This window comes from Perissodus microlepis, chromosome 11 (genome assembly GCF_051167445.1).
Source record: "Perissodus microlepis isolate ML-2025 ecotype Zambia chromosome 11, ASM5116744v1, whole genome shotgun sequence".
Lineage (NCBI taxonomy): Eukaryota > Metazoa > Chordata > Actinopteri > Cichliformes > Cichlidae > Perissodus > Perissodus microlepis.
In genome coordinates this window covers 23999185-24013217 of record NC_140471.1, presented here as the reverse complement: position 1 = coordinate 24013217, position 14033 = coordinate 23999185, and the positions used below count along the sequence as shown (strand labels likewise).

Genomic DNA, 14033 nt, shown 5'->3' with positions numbered 1-14033 from the left:
AAAAGTTGAGCAAGCACATATATAATAAGCAGTTTGGACGTTTGTAAGGAAGTCATCTATTTTTTTTTCTGTAGGAGAAAATGTTTTTGTTTTCTTTTGCAATGATTTCACTAAAGTTGCTTCAAAATTTTGAGTAAAACTATGCAATGTCCCTTCAACCAGGGCTGATTTGTTAATAACAAATATGAACATGGAAAAATGGCTGATCCCCTCTTTTTCTGTCAGGTGCTCCTTTCAGGGTCTTCACAGCAGATCATCTCCACCCTCCAAGGATTTTTTTAACCGAATAAATGTTCACAACCTCATGTCTTTGTAATCACTATAGTGATATTGTTTCTCCTATGACATCCAAAGACGATTTGTAGATTTTATCAAATTGCTCCAAGTTTCCACATTCGTCTTTTTCACCAGTGAACAATTGCTCGTTATTTTACATAATGTAAAAAATGATTTTAATGTAAATCCTGTACTTTTAAACTTGCTGTGTTTCCCATAAAAGCAGATATTGTGTCTGATATTTGCGATAACGTTGCTGTCACTAGCTCCACTGCAAATATTCAAGGAGTTAGGAACTCACATAAAATGGCACACAGAGGGCAGTAGTGAGCCACCTAAAATGCTCAAAATATACAAGTTATTAATGATATTTGTCTCTACACCAGAATAAAAATAAATACAGGATGTAAAGAATGAAAATCCAGTTAAAATTTTAGCACTGAAATAAACACTTGTTCTCCACCACCCCTAGGGGCCTCTCCCATTTTGACCTTGAGACTTCCTGGCCGTATTCGGCACAGATGTTTCTCTATACTATGTCGTCCTCTTTGTTATGGGGTTCCATGTATGCACTTCCTTCTAGCATCTTGCACGCTGCTGTTATGTGCTGGATTGTCTCAGGGACATCTTTACACAGCCTGCACCTGGGGTCTTGCCTAGTGTGATAGACCCCAGCCTCTATGGATCTTGTGCTCAGAGCTTGTTCCTGTGCTGCCATGATTAGTGCCTCTGTGCTGTCTTTCAGTCCAGCTTTGTCCAGCCACTGGTAGGATTTCTGGATATCAGCCACTTCCTCTATCTGCTGGTGGTACATACCGTGCAGGGCCTGTCCTTCCATGATGGTTCCTCCTCTTCTTTGGGGCCATCCTCCTGATGTATTCATGGATGTTCGTTGCCTCATCCTGGATTGTGGTGCAGACACTTACTAGTCCCCAGCCTCCTTCCTTCCATTTAGCATACAGCCTCAGGGTGCAAGACTTGGGGTGAAACCCTCCCTGCATTGTCAGGAGCTTCCTTGTCTTGATGTCAGTGCTCCTGAGGAGGACTTGCCTGACCCTCTGCAGGTACTTGGTGGTTGTGCCCCTCTCCTCCCTGTGCAGCAAGCAGCAGCAGGGCGCCCTTACTCCCTGCAAATGGGCAATGGAAAACCAATCGGTGCCTATGATACTCCCAAAATGCGCTGGCATGATGTCAGTGCAGCATGTGTGTGAGCAACTTTTTTTTGCCAATGCCCATGATGTGACCCCACCACAATGCTGCCCTGGGCAACAGCAGCCCATGTCACCCATAACAAAAACTGCCACTGGTTAACACATAGTATTAACAAAAAGATCAGGCCTTGATTCACAAATTTTTGGCATGTGTCAACAATGCTTCATCTGGTGGCAGAGTGTTGCCAACATTTTGGACAATTAATTATAAGTTTTAACTACTAAATTGAACAGGAAGTAAATCTGGGACTGACTAGTGACAACATCGAGTTCCAAGTAATAAACTAATAAAACACTCGAATTTCACTCACCTGAACTGAAGCACAGACTTCTGGGTTGGTTATCAGTTATGAGAATATTAGTCACACAGTCAATTAAAACTTCCCCAAAAGGCACCAGCCGGTCATATCGACTGACAGGTGAGCCTTATTTATCTGATTTTCATCTAATATTCAGCCCTACTCTCCGTGAAAAAACCTTCTGATTGGCTGCCGCTGACAAATACAAGAGAAGAAAGGCAAGAGGGTGGGGCGTATGAGCTCAAAGCTAAAGATATATAGCTGAGAAATTAACAACACCATTAACATTATCCACTCTTTTTGACATCATATAGGAAAAAAGTAGAAAAAAATATCAGAAACAAAAATTGAAAAAGCACACAGCCTGACAGAAAAACATTTATTTATCACAGCAGAAGTAACAAAGCGTTTCTTTTTGAAATAAAAAACAAGACAAAACACGAATCTTCAAATCTCACCAAACCAAAGAAAAACAATAAAAGAAGAGGAAGCAGTGACAAATTATGGCAGTGGAAATAAACAGTCAGGATGTGAGGAGACTCAGAAAAGTTGCTCTTGTTTGGGACTTAATATTATACTCAAAATATTCACTCAAGCATCCAAATCATTAAATTCAGATGTTTTGGTCACTTCCATTTCTAAATTTCCACATTACTAAAAATTCCACGATCAGCTGTTAGTGGCATTATAGCAAAGTGGAATAACAGAACCTCAGCCATGAAGATGTAGGACACATAAAATCACAGAACAGAGTCAATCACTACAGACCTCCAACCTTCATGTGACCTTCAGATCAGCATAAAGCACACTACGACTGGACTCTAGAGCAGTGGAGACATGTTCTCTGGAGTGACGAATCAAGATTCTCCATCTGGACAATGCAATGGACGGTTGCCAGGGGAACGCTTCTTGTCAGATCGTATTTGGCCAAGTGTAAAGTTAAGTGAAGGGGGTATTACTGTGCGAGGTTGTTGTTGCCCAGTAAAAGGAACTCTTAATGCTTCAGCATACCAAGACAATTCGGACAATTTCATTCTTCCAACTTTGTGGGAACAGTTTGGGGATGGTCTCTTCCTGTTCCTGTTGGAACAACGTGACTGGCCTGCACAGAGTCCCGACCTCAACCTGCCAGAACACCTTTGGGATGAATTAGAGTGGAGACTGCGAGCCAGGTCCAACATCAGTGTCTGACCTCACAAATGTGCTTCTGGAAGAACGGTCAACAACTCCTATAAACACTCCTAAACCTTTTGGAAAGCCTTCCCATAAGAGTTTAAGCTGCCACGGTTGGACCTACATTATATTAAACACTATGGATTAAGAATGAGATTTCACTCAAGTTCATTTGTGCGTGAAGGCAGACGAGTGAACACTTTTGGCAATAAAGTGTAATTTGCAAGTAAAGCCTGAACAGATGTCTGATAGATCTCAGGTGCTTCTCAGATTTACTCAGCAAAGCACAGGAAACAAACCGAACACTTCATCTGTACATCTGCACCAATTTACTGAAGAGTGTAATACTCAATACGAGACCCTCATTTAGACTTTGCGAGTTGTGAAGTGTGCCATGACTTTTGTAAAAGCTTGGTAGAGTGCAATCATGACTCTGATCAGTTACACAATCAATGAGGAACTTTAAGTAGAAGTTCACCATAATCTGTAAACACAGTGGTGCAGGAGGTCTTTAACCCATTTTATGTTTGTTTGTTTGTTTCATCGTCAAGAATCAACCTTACACATAAATATTTGATGAACGCCTTTCCTCACATGCCCTCCTCCTTCTCATACACTTACACAAAACAGTGACACAAACTATCAGGAACATCCCAAACTGACAGCAGACTCCGATTGCAATCCACATCCAACAGGAGAGTCCCAGTGGGCAATCGTTGGCAGTACCTGAATGCAACACAGATCATTGGAGAAAGTGAGAAAGACAAGAATGAGTTACACATTCAGCAAAGGATCACTTTGATCAAATTTGCAGACATTTTGCAAAAGCCGGACGCACATGTTGCACGTGTTGTCTTCTGAGCACTCGTTACAAATGTGATGTTCTTCAGGGTGGATGGTGGAGTTGTAGTTGGAGGCTCTGAAGAACAAAAACACATATTTATGCTTCGTTGACCACATATGTAAACATGGGTCTTCATTCCTAGTAACTGTGTATTACCTTGTACTGTGATGGCCAGACGCTCAATAAACGTATTCCTGCCACAGGTGACGATACACAGCCAGGGACCATTATGTGAGGTTTTTACAGGTTTGAGTTGAACTGTTGATGTATTTGAAGGTAAATATGTATTTAGACGCCTCCACTCTACTTCACAACCATGGTGCTGACCTATAACCTCACACTGGAGCGTTGCCTCGTCGTTCAGCTTGAGAACAGCAGAGGGATTGACAGAGACCAAAACTGAGAGGGGAAACAGACAGATAACCACAGATACAGTGAGAATCCCAAAGAGAAAAGGAGACCAACAAGGAGCTTCATCCAAAGTCGTTACACACATGACAAAGCTTTATAACATGAGAGCATATTACACTAAAGTGGTAACTCTTTCACACATGGGAACATTTTTGGTGATATGAAAATATCATAAATAAACATTTTACTGTAGAGCGATTGTAATAAATAGTTATACAGCTGGTAAGACAAAAGATCAGGCCTGGATTACTTTGTATTATTAGTTTTTTTTGTTGTCTCTGTCATAATTTGCTTACACGGGCATGACTGTCATATAGAAACAGAAAATACATTTTTCATTGAAGTATCTGAAAAAATAAATTAAAAATTAGGAATACAGCTAAAGTAAATTTTAAAGAAAATTATGTTTATCGAGTTAATAATGTAACTAAACTAGAATTATTAATTAATAGTTATGTCTTATGTAATATGTAATAGTTGGTTCTGGACGTAATTCTAGAGCCCAGCGTATGTTTGTAGCCCCTCCGATGCTTCCTCTTCTCCTGATGGACTCCAGCAATGGCAGGGTGGCCACACTTAAGACTGTGGTGGTCCTGCCCACCCCGTAGCTCCGCTCCTGTTCAGGAAGTTTCTGACATTGCCACAGTTTGGAATCAGAGAGGACAAAGTTTTAGCAGGAAGCCTGCCTATAGGACAGAGTTTGTTAAAGATGTTGAAGGTTGACTGGGAGGGGATTAAGTTGGATTTTGGGAAATGTAGTCTCCAAATTTCAAAGCATATACAAGGCATGCTGTGCAAGAAATACATTTTGTATATTTGCTGTATATCCTTTACCTGTTATAGTAAAAGAACATTCAGCCACATAAAATAATTTCCCCTCACTTTTCAGCAGTGATGTTTTTATTAATCTGATTATCAATGTAATGTGCAGGGAAAATTAAAACAAAACCATAACTGTCCTAATATGTTAAACCCTGCACTGTTAGGTTATATTTGAACATTTATTTGTAAATGTATATTTTTCAGGGTCTGCTGTTTACCTGACAACACAGAAAGTGAATGGTTATGACGTTTCCCATCTGCCAAACATGTGAACCGTCCAGCATCTGTTTCTCTCACACTGGAGATTTCCAGATTCGTCTGTCTCACGACTGACCTCTGCACAAGTTCAGCAGCGCCTAACACGGAAAATAAAAATATGTTCCATTATAATGTTATCATCAAATACTTTACTGTTAAGTGTTCTGAGATACTCAAGTACCTTTGCGAGTGACGCCTGACTGATAAACAGTAAAAAGAAGGTCATTTATATGATGCCACGTCAGAGAGCGTCTGTAGCTGCTGACCCCACACTTCAATGTGACTTTACCCCCGACTTTTGCAAAGAAATCTTCACCTGCAGCAGAGAGTGCACCCAGCACTGAAAAAAAAGATAATGACAATTAATAAACACTTGTCTTTTAGTAATGCTTATTTAAAGGAGGATATAAGAAACATCTCTACATGGAGACAAAACCAGTCATATTCTCTTAATTTTGTCGTAAACTTGTAGAGTGACATTAAAGAACCTGGGATCAGTAAAACACCACAACAACCATATTTATAGATGATTTTTCAGTTTGATTAAACATGAGGTCACACACCATCTACAACATGTGTGTGCAGTATTTTAAAGGATTATTCACAATATTGTCTTCACAACTATGTTCACTCACCAAACACAAACAACACAATCACCTTCATTCTGAAAGTCGACCTGAGGGTTTAAAATAAAACACAAATGAACATTACTGTTAACACGAAATCATAACAAGAAAACTAATTAAAAGCGAACGCTTTCATTTCACACACAGCCACAGAGAGATTCTTCTTCACATGAACACTTTACAGAGAAACCACCAAGCCCTCGCTCTGTTTCCGTCCTCTCTCTGTGTCGTATGTTAAAAACAATAAAACTCTGTGTTACACTTAAAAACTGCCTCCAAAAAGGTGCTTTGATTGAAGATTCAAACGTAAATCTGTGAGTCCTAATTGACAAATTAAATCAGTTTTAACTTCGACTCCGTACAAACAACAATTTCTGAAACACTTAAAACATTTCATCTGTATTTGCTCTTAAACCGGCGCCTCTACAGTAACTTTGAACTCCATTACGGAGCAAACAGAAAGTAGGATGGTCGTGTTAAATCCTTTGTATTTATTTTGAAATATAAAACCAAATTTTGAAATGTAGGTCGAGCTCCTACCTTAATTTTGAACAGATTCTGTGTGTTTTAGTTCAGTTATTGAAGGTAAAATCTTTTTTCTTCCTCTCTGTGCTTCACTTCACTGAAAACAAGATCTCAAGGATGCAAAAGTGCAGAAGGTGGAAGACATCTGAACAGAGAGCTGCACTCTGCAAAGTTGTAGGCCACTGCAAACCCCAGATCTTTGTGGGTTTGCTACTCATGTCTGTAAGTCATAACAGGAAAAATAGAAAAAATGGTAAATGGACTGGTTCTTATATAGCGCTTTTCTACTCTGTCTGAGCACTCAAAGCACTTTATACGACTAAGAACATAAGAGTTTGAAAAAAGACCAATATTTATTGATCACAGCAGAAGTAAGAAAGTAATAGTTTTCAATATAAAATAAACTGAAAGTAAATGAGCTGATTTAAAGAGTTAAACTCAGTTTTATTCTTTTGTGTTGTGTTTGTGTTCAAATATTGTGTTCAGCATTTCATCACTGATCTTCCCCTCTTGTCTTACCAGGTTTAGGAGAGTGGAGCGACTGTGAAATCGAGTGTTGCAGTTGTTTGTCTGTCACAGGAACACAAGCATGGAGCAGGACTCGGGAACCACGTTATTGAAACTGTTGCACATTGCTCACTAATTGCCACTATAAATAAACACACTGTCTCGGACTGGAAGGTCCTGCATTTGGGTCCCGTTCTTGCCATGCACCCTGACAAACTCAGTTACAGATGTCATAATAAAAGTTAAAGCAGGGATCATTAGTAGAAACTCATCAATTTTCTTATTCAAACATGAAACAAACCTTTTTCTTTCAGCTATGTTGGTGATAGACAGATATAAATCCTTCAAACTTTCACTTCTTTGACAGATTTACACATCAGCAGCTATGATATTGATCTCTGTTCAGAGCAGATGTGGAGTATGGTGGCCCCTGCTGAAGCACCTCAAAAGTTACCTCATTTTATTTTAATGCATTTATCATCTGTCCTACATTATAAGTAAAGGAAGGAGGAAGCGTGTATAATAAACTTGTAGGTTTCTTATTAACTAATCTATTTTGTTTCTGTGGGAAAATGCCTTGTTTTTAAGTTTTATACATGCATTTAATAAATATATTATGTAAAAGTTTTTGAGTAAAGACTACTATTGTAAACCTGATTTCACCTCAGCATCAATTAAGGTTATGTATTTCTAATTTAATCTTTCATAAAAACGTAAATGGTTTAGGGCCGTGCGATTTACTAGTAAAATTGCCTCGTATGCTGCATTTTGGTCCTCATCCCTCTCTTGCACTGCATTTCTCTTGGATGGATGTCGCCACCATATCTTAATGGTTGTGAAATCCATCTTCTGAAGCCTCATTAGCCTCCCCCAGGTGTTAACAAAGGCAAACATCATCATTTTTAGACCACATTCAGGGTGGTCAGTTGGTTCTCTGCTTTCTTGGTTAAAAAGCTGCATCCAAAAAACTGTACAGTATGACACACATAAGACACATACTTACTGATATGTGTTTGAGCTCTACATGCTCAAAGTAATAAACTAATAAAACACTTGAATTTCACTCACCTGAGCTGAAGCACAAACCTCTGGGATGGTTATTAGATATCAGAATATTAGTCACACAATCCATTAAAACTTAAAAATCTTTACACACCTTGAGAAAACTTTCTTCTGATTGGCTGCCCCTCACAAATACAAGATTAGAATGGCAGGAGAGTGCGGCTTATGTGCTCACACCAAAAAGCTATTTAGCTGACCAATTAACATGAAGATTATCCGCTGTTTTTGACAACATATAGAGCAAAAACTAGAAAAAAATATCAGAAACAAAAATTAAAAGAGCACACAGCTTGACAGAAAGACATTTATTTATCACAACAGAAGTAACAAAGTTTCTTTTTTGTTTGAAGTAAAATAAAACAAAACCCGAATCATTGAAAAATCACAATAACCAAACCAAAGGAAAACAAGTTGTTTTGGTGTTTTGTTTTCTTTCTGTAAAACACATTAGTTGTTATTCTTTTTTTTCTATCTCCTCACTCTAACAGGTCGAGGAGGGGACTGAAGGTGACTACTGATGGCTGTGGAAATCAACAGTCAGAGTTAGCACAAAGAGTGAAGCTACAACAAAGTCGCTCTAATGTTTACCATCAGTAGAACAAGGTGTTCTAGTCACTTCTCCGGCCACAGGTGTATAAAATAAGCCACGTAGGCATTCAGACCTCTTCTACAAACTTTTGTTAAAAAACGAGTTGCTTTCAGGAGCTCATTGAATTCCAGTGTGGTGCCATGATAGGATGCCACCTTGCAACAAATCCAGTTGTGAAATGTTGTTGTTACTAAATATTCCACAATCAGCTGTTAGTGGCATTATAACAAAGTGGAAGCAATCGGGAATGACAGCAATGCAGCTACAAAGTGATAGGTCGTGTAAAATCACAGGGTAGGGTCAGCGGATGCTGAGCTTCATAGTGTGCAGAGTCTCCAACTTTCTGCAGAGTCAATCGCAACAGACCTCCAAACTTCAGGTCTTACGATTAGCTCAAGAACAGTGCACAGGGAGCTTCATGGGATGGGTTTTACACAACCAAGCAGCTGCATCCAAGCCTCACATCAACAAACACAATGCAAAACATCACATGCAGTGGTTTAAAGCATGCCACCGCTGGACTCTTGAGCAGTGGATAGATGATTTGTGGAGTGACAAATCATACTTCTCCATCTGGCAATCCAGTGGATGAGTCTGGTTTAAAGGTTGCCAGGGGAACGGTACTTGTCTGACTGCATTGGACTTACTGTAAAGTTTGGTGTAGAGGGGATTATTGTGTGGGATTGTTGTTCTGGAGTTGAGCTTGGTCGCTCCAGTAAGAGGAATTGTTACTGCTTCAGCATACCAAGACATTTTGGAGAACTTCATGCTGCCAACTTTGTGTGAACAGTTTGAGGATGGCCTTGCACAAAGCAAGGTCTATAAAGACATGGATGAGCGACTGTGGTGAGGAAGAACTTTTGAACAGAACATCTTTAGGATGAATTAGAGCGGAGACTGCAAACCAGGCCTTCTCATCTCAGTGTTTGATCTCAGAACTGTGCTTCTGGAAGAACAGTCAAGAATTCCCATAAACACACTCCAAAACTTTGTGGAAAGCCTTCCTAGAAGAATTATAGCTGTTATAACTGAAAAAGTTGGGCCTACATTATATTAAATCCTGTGGATTAAAAATGGGGTGTCACTCAAGTTCATGTGCGTTTGGAGGCAGACGAATAAATACTTTTGGCAATAAAGTGTAATTTGGGAGAAAAGCCTGAACAGATGTCTGAGAGATTTCAGGTGGTTCTCGGTTTTACTCAGCAAAGCCCAGGAAACAAAACAAATACTTCATCTGTACATCTACTGATTTACTGAAGAGTGTAATAGATAATCTGAGACACTCAGTTAGACTTTTGCCAGTTGTGAAATGTCCAGGACTTTGTAAGAGCTTGGTGTAGTGAAACTATGAATCTGATCAGTTACACATTCGGCGAAGAGGTTGGACCAACATAATCTGTAACCACAGCTATCAACACTATACATAAATACTTGATGGACGCCTTTCCTCACATACCATCCTTCTACTCATGCACTTACACAAGACAGTGACACAAACTATCAGGAACATCCCAAACTGGCAGCACACCCCCATTGCAATCCACATCCAACAGGAGAGTCCCAGTGGGCAATCGTTGGCAGTACCTGAATGCAACACAGATCATTGAAGAAAGTGAGAATGACAAGAATGAGTTACACATTCAGCAAAGGAACACTTTGATCAAATTTGCAGAGATTTTCAAAAGCCGGACGCACATGTTGCACATGTTGTACATGTTGTACATGTTGCACATGTTGTACATGTTGTACATGTTGTACATTTTGTCTTCTGAACACTCGTTACAAATAATGTGATGTTCTTTCGGGTGGAGGGTGGAGTTGTTGAAGTTGGAGGCTCTGAAGAACAAAAACACAAATCTTTATGTTTCTTTTGACCACATATGTACACATGGGCCTTCAGTCCATGCACCCGTGTATTACCCTTTATAGTAATACTCTTACTCAGTTGTTTGCCATCACAGGTGATGATACACTCCCAGGTCCCATTGTGTGAGCTTGTTACAGATTTGAGTTGAACTGTTGATGGCCATTCAGGTGAATCAGCATTTGGGCTCTTCCACTTCACTTCACAACCTTTTAGCAGATGTTTCACCTCACAGTGGAGCGTTGCCTCATCACACAGTTTGAGAACAGCAGAGGGAGTCACAGAGACCGAAACTGAGAAGGACGGAGGTGAGGATACAGGGAGAATCAGAAAGAGAAAGGGGAGTTGTTACACACATGGCACAGCTTTATAACATGAGAGAAAGAGTTAAGAAAAAACAAAACGGCATATTACACTGCATGTTAATAGACAAATAACCATTTCACACACTTGTCAGAATTTTATGGATGTAAAACCACCAAAAATTTAACAGTGGCAGGATCACAGGAAGTAGTTGGTGAAGATAGGATCAGGCTTGGACTATTCATTACATCAGAAACTGATTCTTATTTTTGCATTTCAAACAATTGAAGGCCAGACTGTAAAGTTTGTTGGTTACTCTCTCATCATTTGCTTATACAGACAAGACTGCCACATAGAAACACACCATAGGTTTTTCTCTAAGCAGCAGTTTACTGAAAACAAATACAACAGAAAATAAGGACACTTTTATGTTAAAGCTCTTACATTATAGTTACAGAATCATTAGTCACATTGAAAAAATTCCCCTCATTTCACAGCAGTGATGTTTTTATTAAACCCATCACTGCTCCATTAAATGTGAACATTTATTTGTAAATGTATATTTTCCAGGGTCTGCTGTTTACCTGAGAACACAACAAGCGAATGTTCTCGAGGTGTCCAATCTGCCGAACACGTGAACCGTCCAGCATCTGTTTCTCTCACACTGGAAATTTTCAGATTCGTCTGTCTCACGACTGACCTCTGCACAAGTTCAGCACTGCCTAACACAGAAAATAAAAATATGTTCTTATATAATGTAATCGTCATATACTGATGTTAACTATTTCAAGATAATCAAGTACCTCTGTAAGTGTAGCCTCTCTGATCAACACTATGAAGAAAGTCATATCCATGATACCACTTCAGAGAGTTTCTGTAGCTGCTGACTCCACAGTTCAATGTGACTTTACCCCCAACATTTGCAAAGAAAACTTCCCCTGCTGCAGAGAGTGCACCCAGCACTGAGAAGAAGGGAAATAAATTAAATAAATACTCATCTTGTATTAATGTGTACTTAAAGGAGGATATAACAAATGTCTTTACATGGAGACAAAACCAGTAATATTCTCTGTATGTCGTCATAAACTTGTAGTGACATTAAAGAACCTGAGATCAGATTATAAATTATTTTTTAATTAGATTAAACATGAGGTCACACACCATCTATAACATGTGTGTGCAGTATTTTAAAGGATTATTCACAATATTGTCTTCACAAGTATATTCACTCACCAAACACAAACAACACAATCACCTTCATTCTGAAAGTCGACCTGAGGGTTTAAAATAAAACACAAATGAACATTACCGTTAACACGAAATCATAACAAGAAAACTAATTAAACGTGAACACTTTCATTTCATACACAGCCACAGAGAGATTCTTCTTCACATGAACACTTTACAGAGAAACCACCAAGCCCTCGCTCTGTTTCCGTCCTCTCTCTGTGTTAAAAACAATAAAACTCAGCGTTGGACTTAAAAAGTGAAAAACAGTCAAACATTTCCTGTGGCTCTTTAATTTAATCTCACCAACAGCTCATGTGAAGGTGTTTCCTGTAAATCTGCTGTAACTTTATCTGACTGCTCATCAGAAATGAGACGTTTTTAAGAAGAAAAATATAAATTTATTTCCTCTGGACCAACTTAAATAAATTCTCCTAAAAAAACAGCTCAACTGAGATCATTATACGTCCAATTAAATAGCGTCAAAATGAATATTAACACTTATTAAGAATTTGCTGCCACCAAAAAGGTGCTTTCATTGGAGTTTCAAACGTAAATCTGTGAATCCAAATTGACAAATTAAATCATTTTTAACTTCGACTCCGTACAAACAACAATTTCTGAAACACTTAAAACATTTAATCTGTATTTGCTCTTAAACTGGTGCCACTGCAGTAACTTTGAACTCCATTACGGAGCAAACAGAAAGTTTCTAGGATGGTCATGTTAAATCCTTTGTATTTATTTTGAAATATAAAACCAAATTTTAAAATGTAGGTTGAGCTCTTACCTTAATTTTGAACAGATTCTGTGTCTTTTAGTTCAGTTTTTGAAGCTAAGATCGTTTTTCTTCCTCTGTGCTTCACTTCACTGAAAATAAGATCTCAAGGATGCTGGATCTGAAGGATCTGAAGACAGAGCTGCACTCTGGAAAGTTGTAGGCCACTGCAAACCCCAGATCTTTGTAGGTTTGCTACTCAGGTCTGCACTTTCCTGCAATCTAGGCCTGGCATTTTCTACTCAGTGCAGTTCTTACAAAAAGCTGAAGAAAGTTCTGTCTTAAAACAGGCTCAACTGCACACACTCAGTTAGACTACTCTCATGGATCAATTGTCACAATGTGATCACAATGTGATCACAATGATTCCTGTAACAAAGAAGTGAAAATAACTTGGAACTAAACAGGGAAGTCATAATAGGAAGAACAGAAAGAACACAGAGTTTTATGTAACTTTATCTGACTGCTCATCAGAAATCAGAAGTCTTTAAGAAGAAAAATAGAAATTTGTCTCCACTGAACTGACTCCATCATGGAAATTTCTTTAAACACAGTTTTACAAATTTTCCTTAATTGAGTTTTTTTTTAAATCCAATTAATTTGTGTCATATTGAACACTTAACATTTAAGTTGTTTTTTTTTTGCTTAAAACTAAGTTAATCAATTACTCCAAACAACACACTGAGACCAAAAACTAAATTATTGATTCTTAGTTCTGTCATTAATATTGTTGTATTTAATCTCAATAAATACATTCACATCTCAAAATGAGTGAATTTATGTCTTTAACATCATAAATTAATGTGATTGTACACATCAAGCCTTGGAAACAGAGTTTGACACATTTTTTTCTTATTATTTGTTTAAATGGTTTTAACTTGGACTCTTTTATGCAGCTCGTTCTGAAACACTACTCAATCTGTATTTGCTCTTAAACTGGTGCCTCTGCCAGTAAGCTTGAAAAGAAAGGATAGCCACATTAAATCCATTTTACAAGATAAAACAAAAAGAAACAAATGAAACTAAATTTGAAAATGAAGCTTGAGCTCTTACCTTAATTTTGAGCAGATTTTGTGTCTTTTAGTTCAGCAAAAATCTTTCTTCATCCTCTCGTGCTTCACTTCAACAAAAACAAAGATCTCAAGGATGCAAAAGTGCAGAACCCAGAAGGCCTTTGAAGAGAGAGCTGCACTCTGGAAATTTGCAGGTTGACACAAACCCCAGATCTTTGTGGGTTTGCTACTCACGCCTGCACTTT

General features: G+C 38.5%; 2 protein-coding genes across 5 annotated transcripts; both read right to left on the bottom strand.

Annotated features, from left to right (window-relative positions):
• Window positions 1-2151: 2151 nt before the first annotated feature.
• cd4-2.2 (CD4-2 molecule, tandem duplicate 2) lies at window positions 2152-6769 on the bottom strand. The gene is made up of 7 exons (XM_084945134.1): window positions 6461-6769; window positions 5930-5970; window positions 5476-5634; window positions 5255-5392; window positions 3960-4202; window positions 3798-3878; window positions 2152-3685 (listed from the first exon to the last, which is right to left on the bottom strand). Exons 2-7 carry the CDS (start codon window positions 5955-5957, stop codon window positions 3519-3521), a joined length of 816 nt encoding a protein of 271 aa, XP_084801260.1. The 5' UTR covers window positions 5958-5970; window positions 6461-6769; the 3' UTR covers window positions 2152-3518.
• An 895-nt stretch (window positions 6770-7664) lies between these two features.
• LOC146377926 (uncharacterized) lies at window positions 7665-13973 on the bottom strand. 4 transcript variants are annotated; one of them, XM_084944885.1, is made up of 7 exons: window positions 12004-13973; window positions 11574-11732; window positions 11355-11492; window positions 10545-10760; window positions 10299-10439; window positions 10083-10187; window positions 7665-9549 (listed from the first exon to the last, which is right to left on the bottom strand). In XM_084944885.1, coding segments are annotated over exons 1-7 (789 nt in total). In that variant the 5' UTR covers window positions 12032-13973; the 3' UTR covers window positions 7665-9547. The 4 variants fall into 4 exon arrangements, with proteins under 4 accessions (XP_084801011.1, XP_084801008.1, XP_084801007.1 ...); XM_084944882.1 differs by having other exon boundaries at window positions 7666-10187; window positions 12004-12044; window positions 12788-13973; XM_084944881.1 differs by having other exon boundaries at window positions 7666-10187; window positions 12004-13144; window positions 13829-13973.
• Window positions 13974-14033: the final 60 nt, after the last annotated feature.

What these genes read in the sequence shown, in the direction of transcription:
- LOC146377926 (XM_084944882.1), bottom strand. Translation starts at nt 12,031, where the DNA reads ATGAAGGTGATTGTGTTGTTTGTGTTTG. An exon ending in TTCGCTTGTTGTGTTCTCAG is followed by an intron (nt 10,761 to 11,354) that starts GTAAACAGCAGA and finishes CGTCCTTCTCAG; the next exon opens with TTTCGGTCTCTGTGACTCCC. An exon ending in ATGTACAACATGTGCAACAT is followed by an intron (nt 10,188 to 10,298) that starts GTGCGTCCGGCT and finishes TGTTGCATTCAG; the next exon opens with GTACTGCCAACGATTGCCCA.
- cd4-2.2 (XM_084945134.1), bottom strand. Translation starts at nt 5,957, where the DNA reads ATGAAGGTGATTGTGTTGTTTGTGTTTG. An exon ending in TTCACTTTCTGTGTTGTCAG is followed by an intron (nt 4,203 to 5,254) that starts GTAAACAGCAGA and finishes TTCCCCTCTCAG; the next exon opens with TTTTGGTCTCTGTCAATCCC. An exon ending in GAAGACAACACGTGCAACAT is followed by an intron (nt 3,686 to 3,797) that starts GTGCGTCCGGCT and finishes TGTTGCATTCAG; the next exon opens with GTACTGCCAACGATTGCCCA.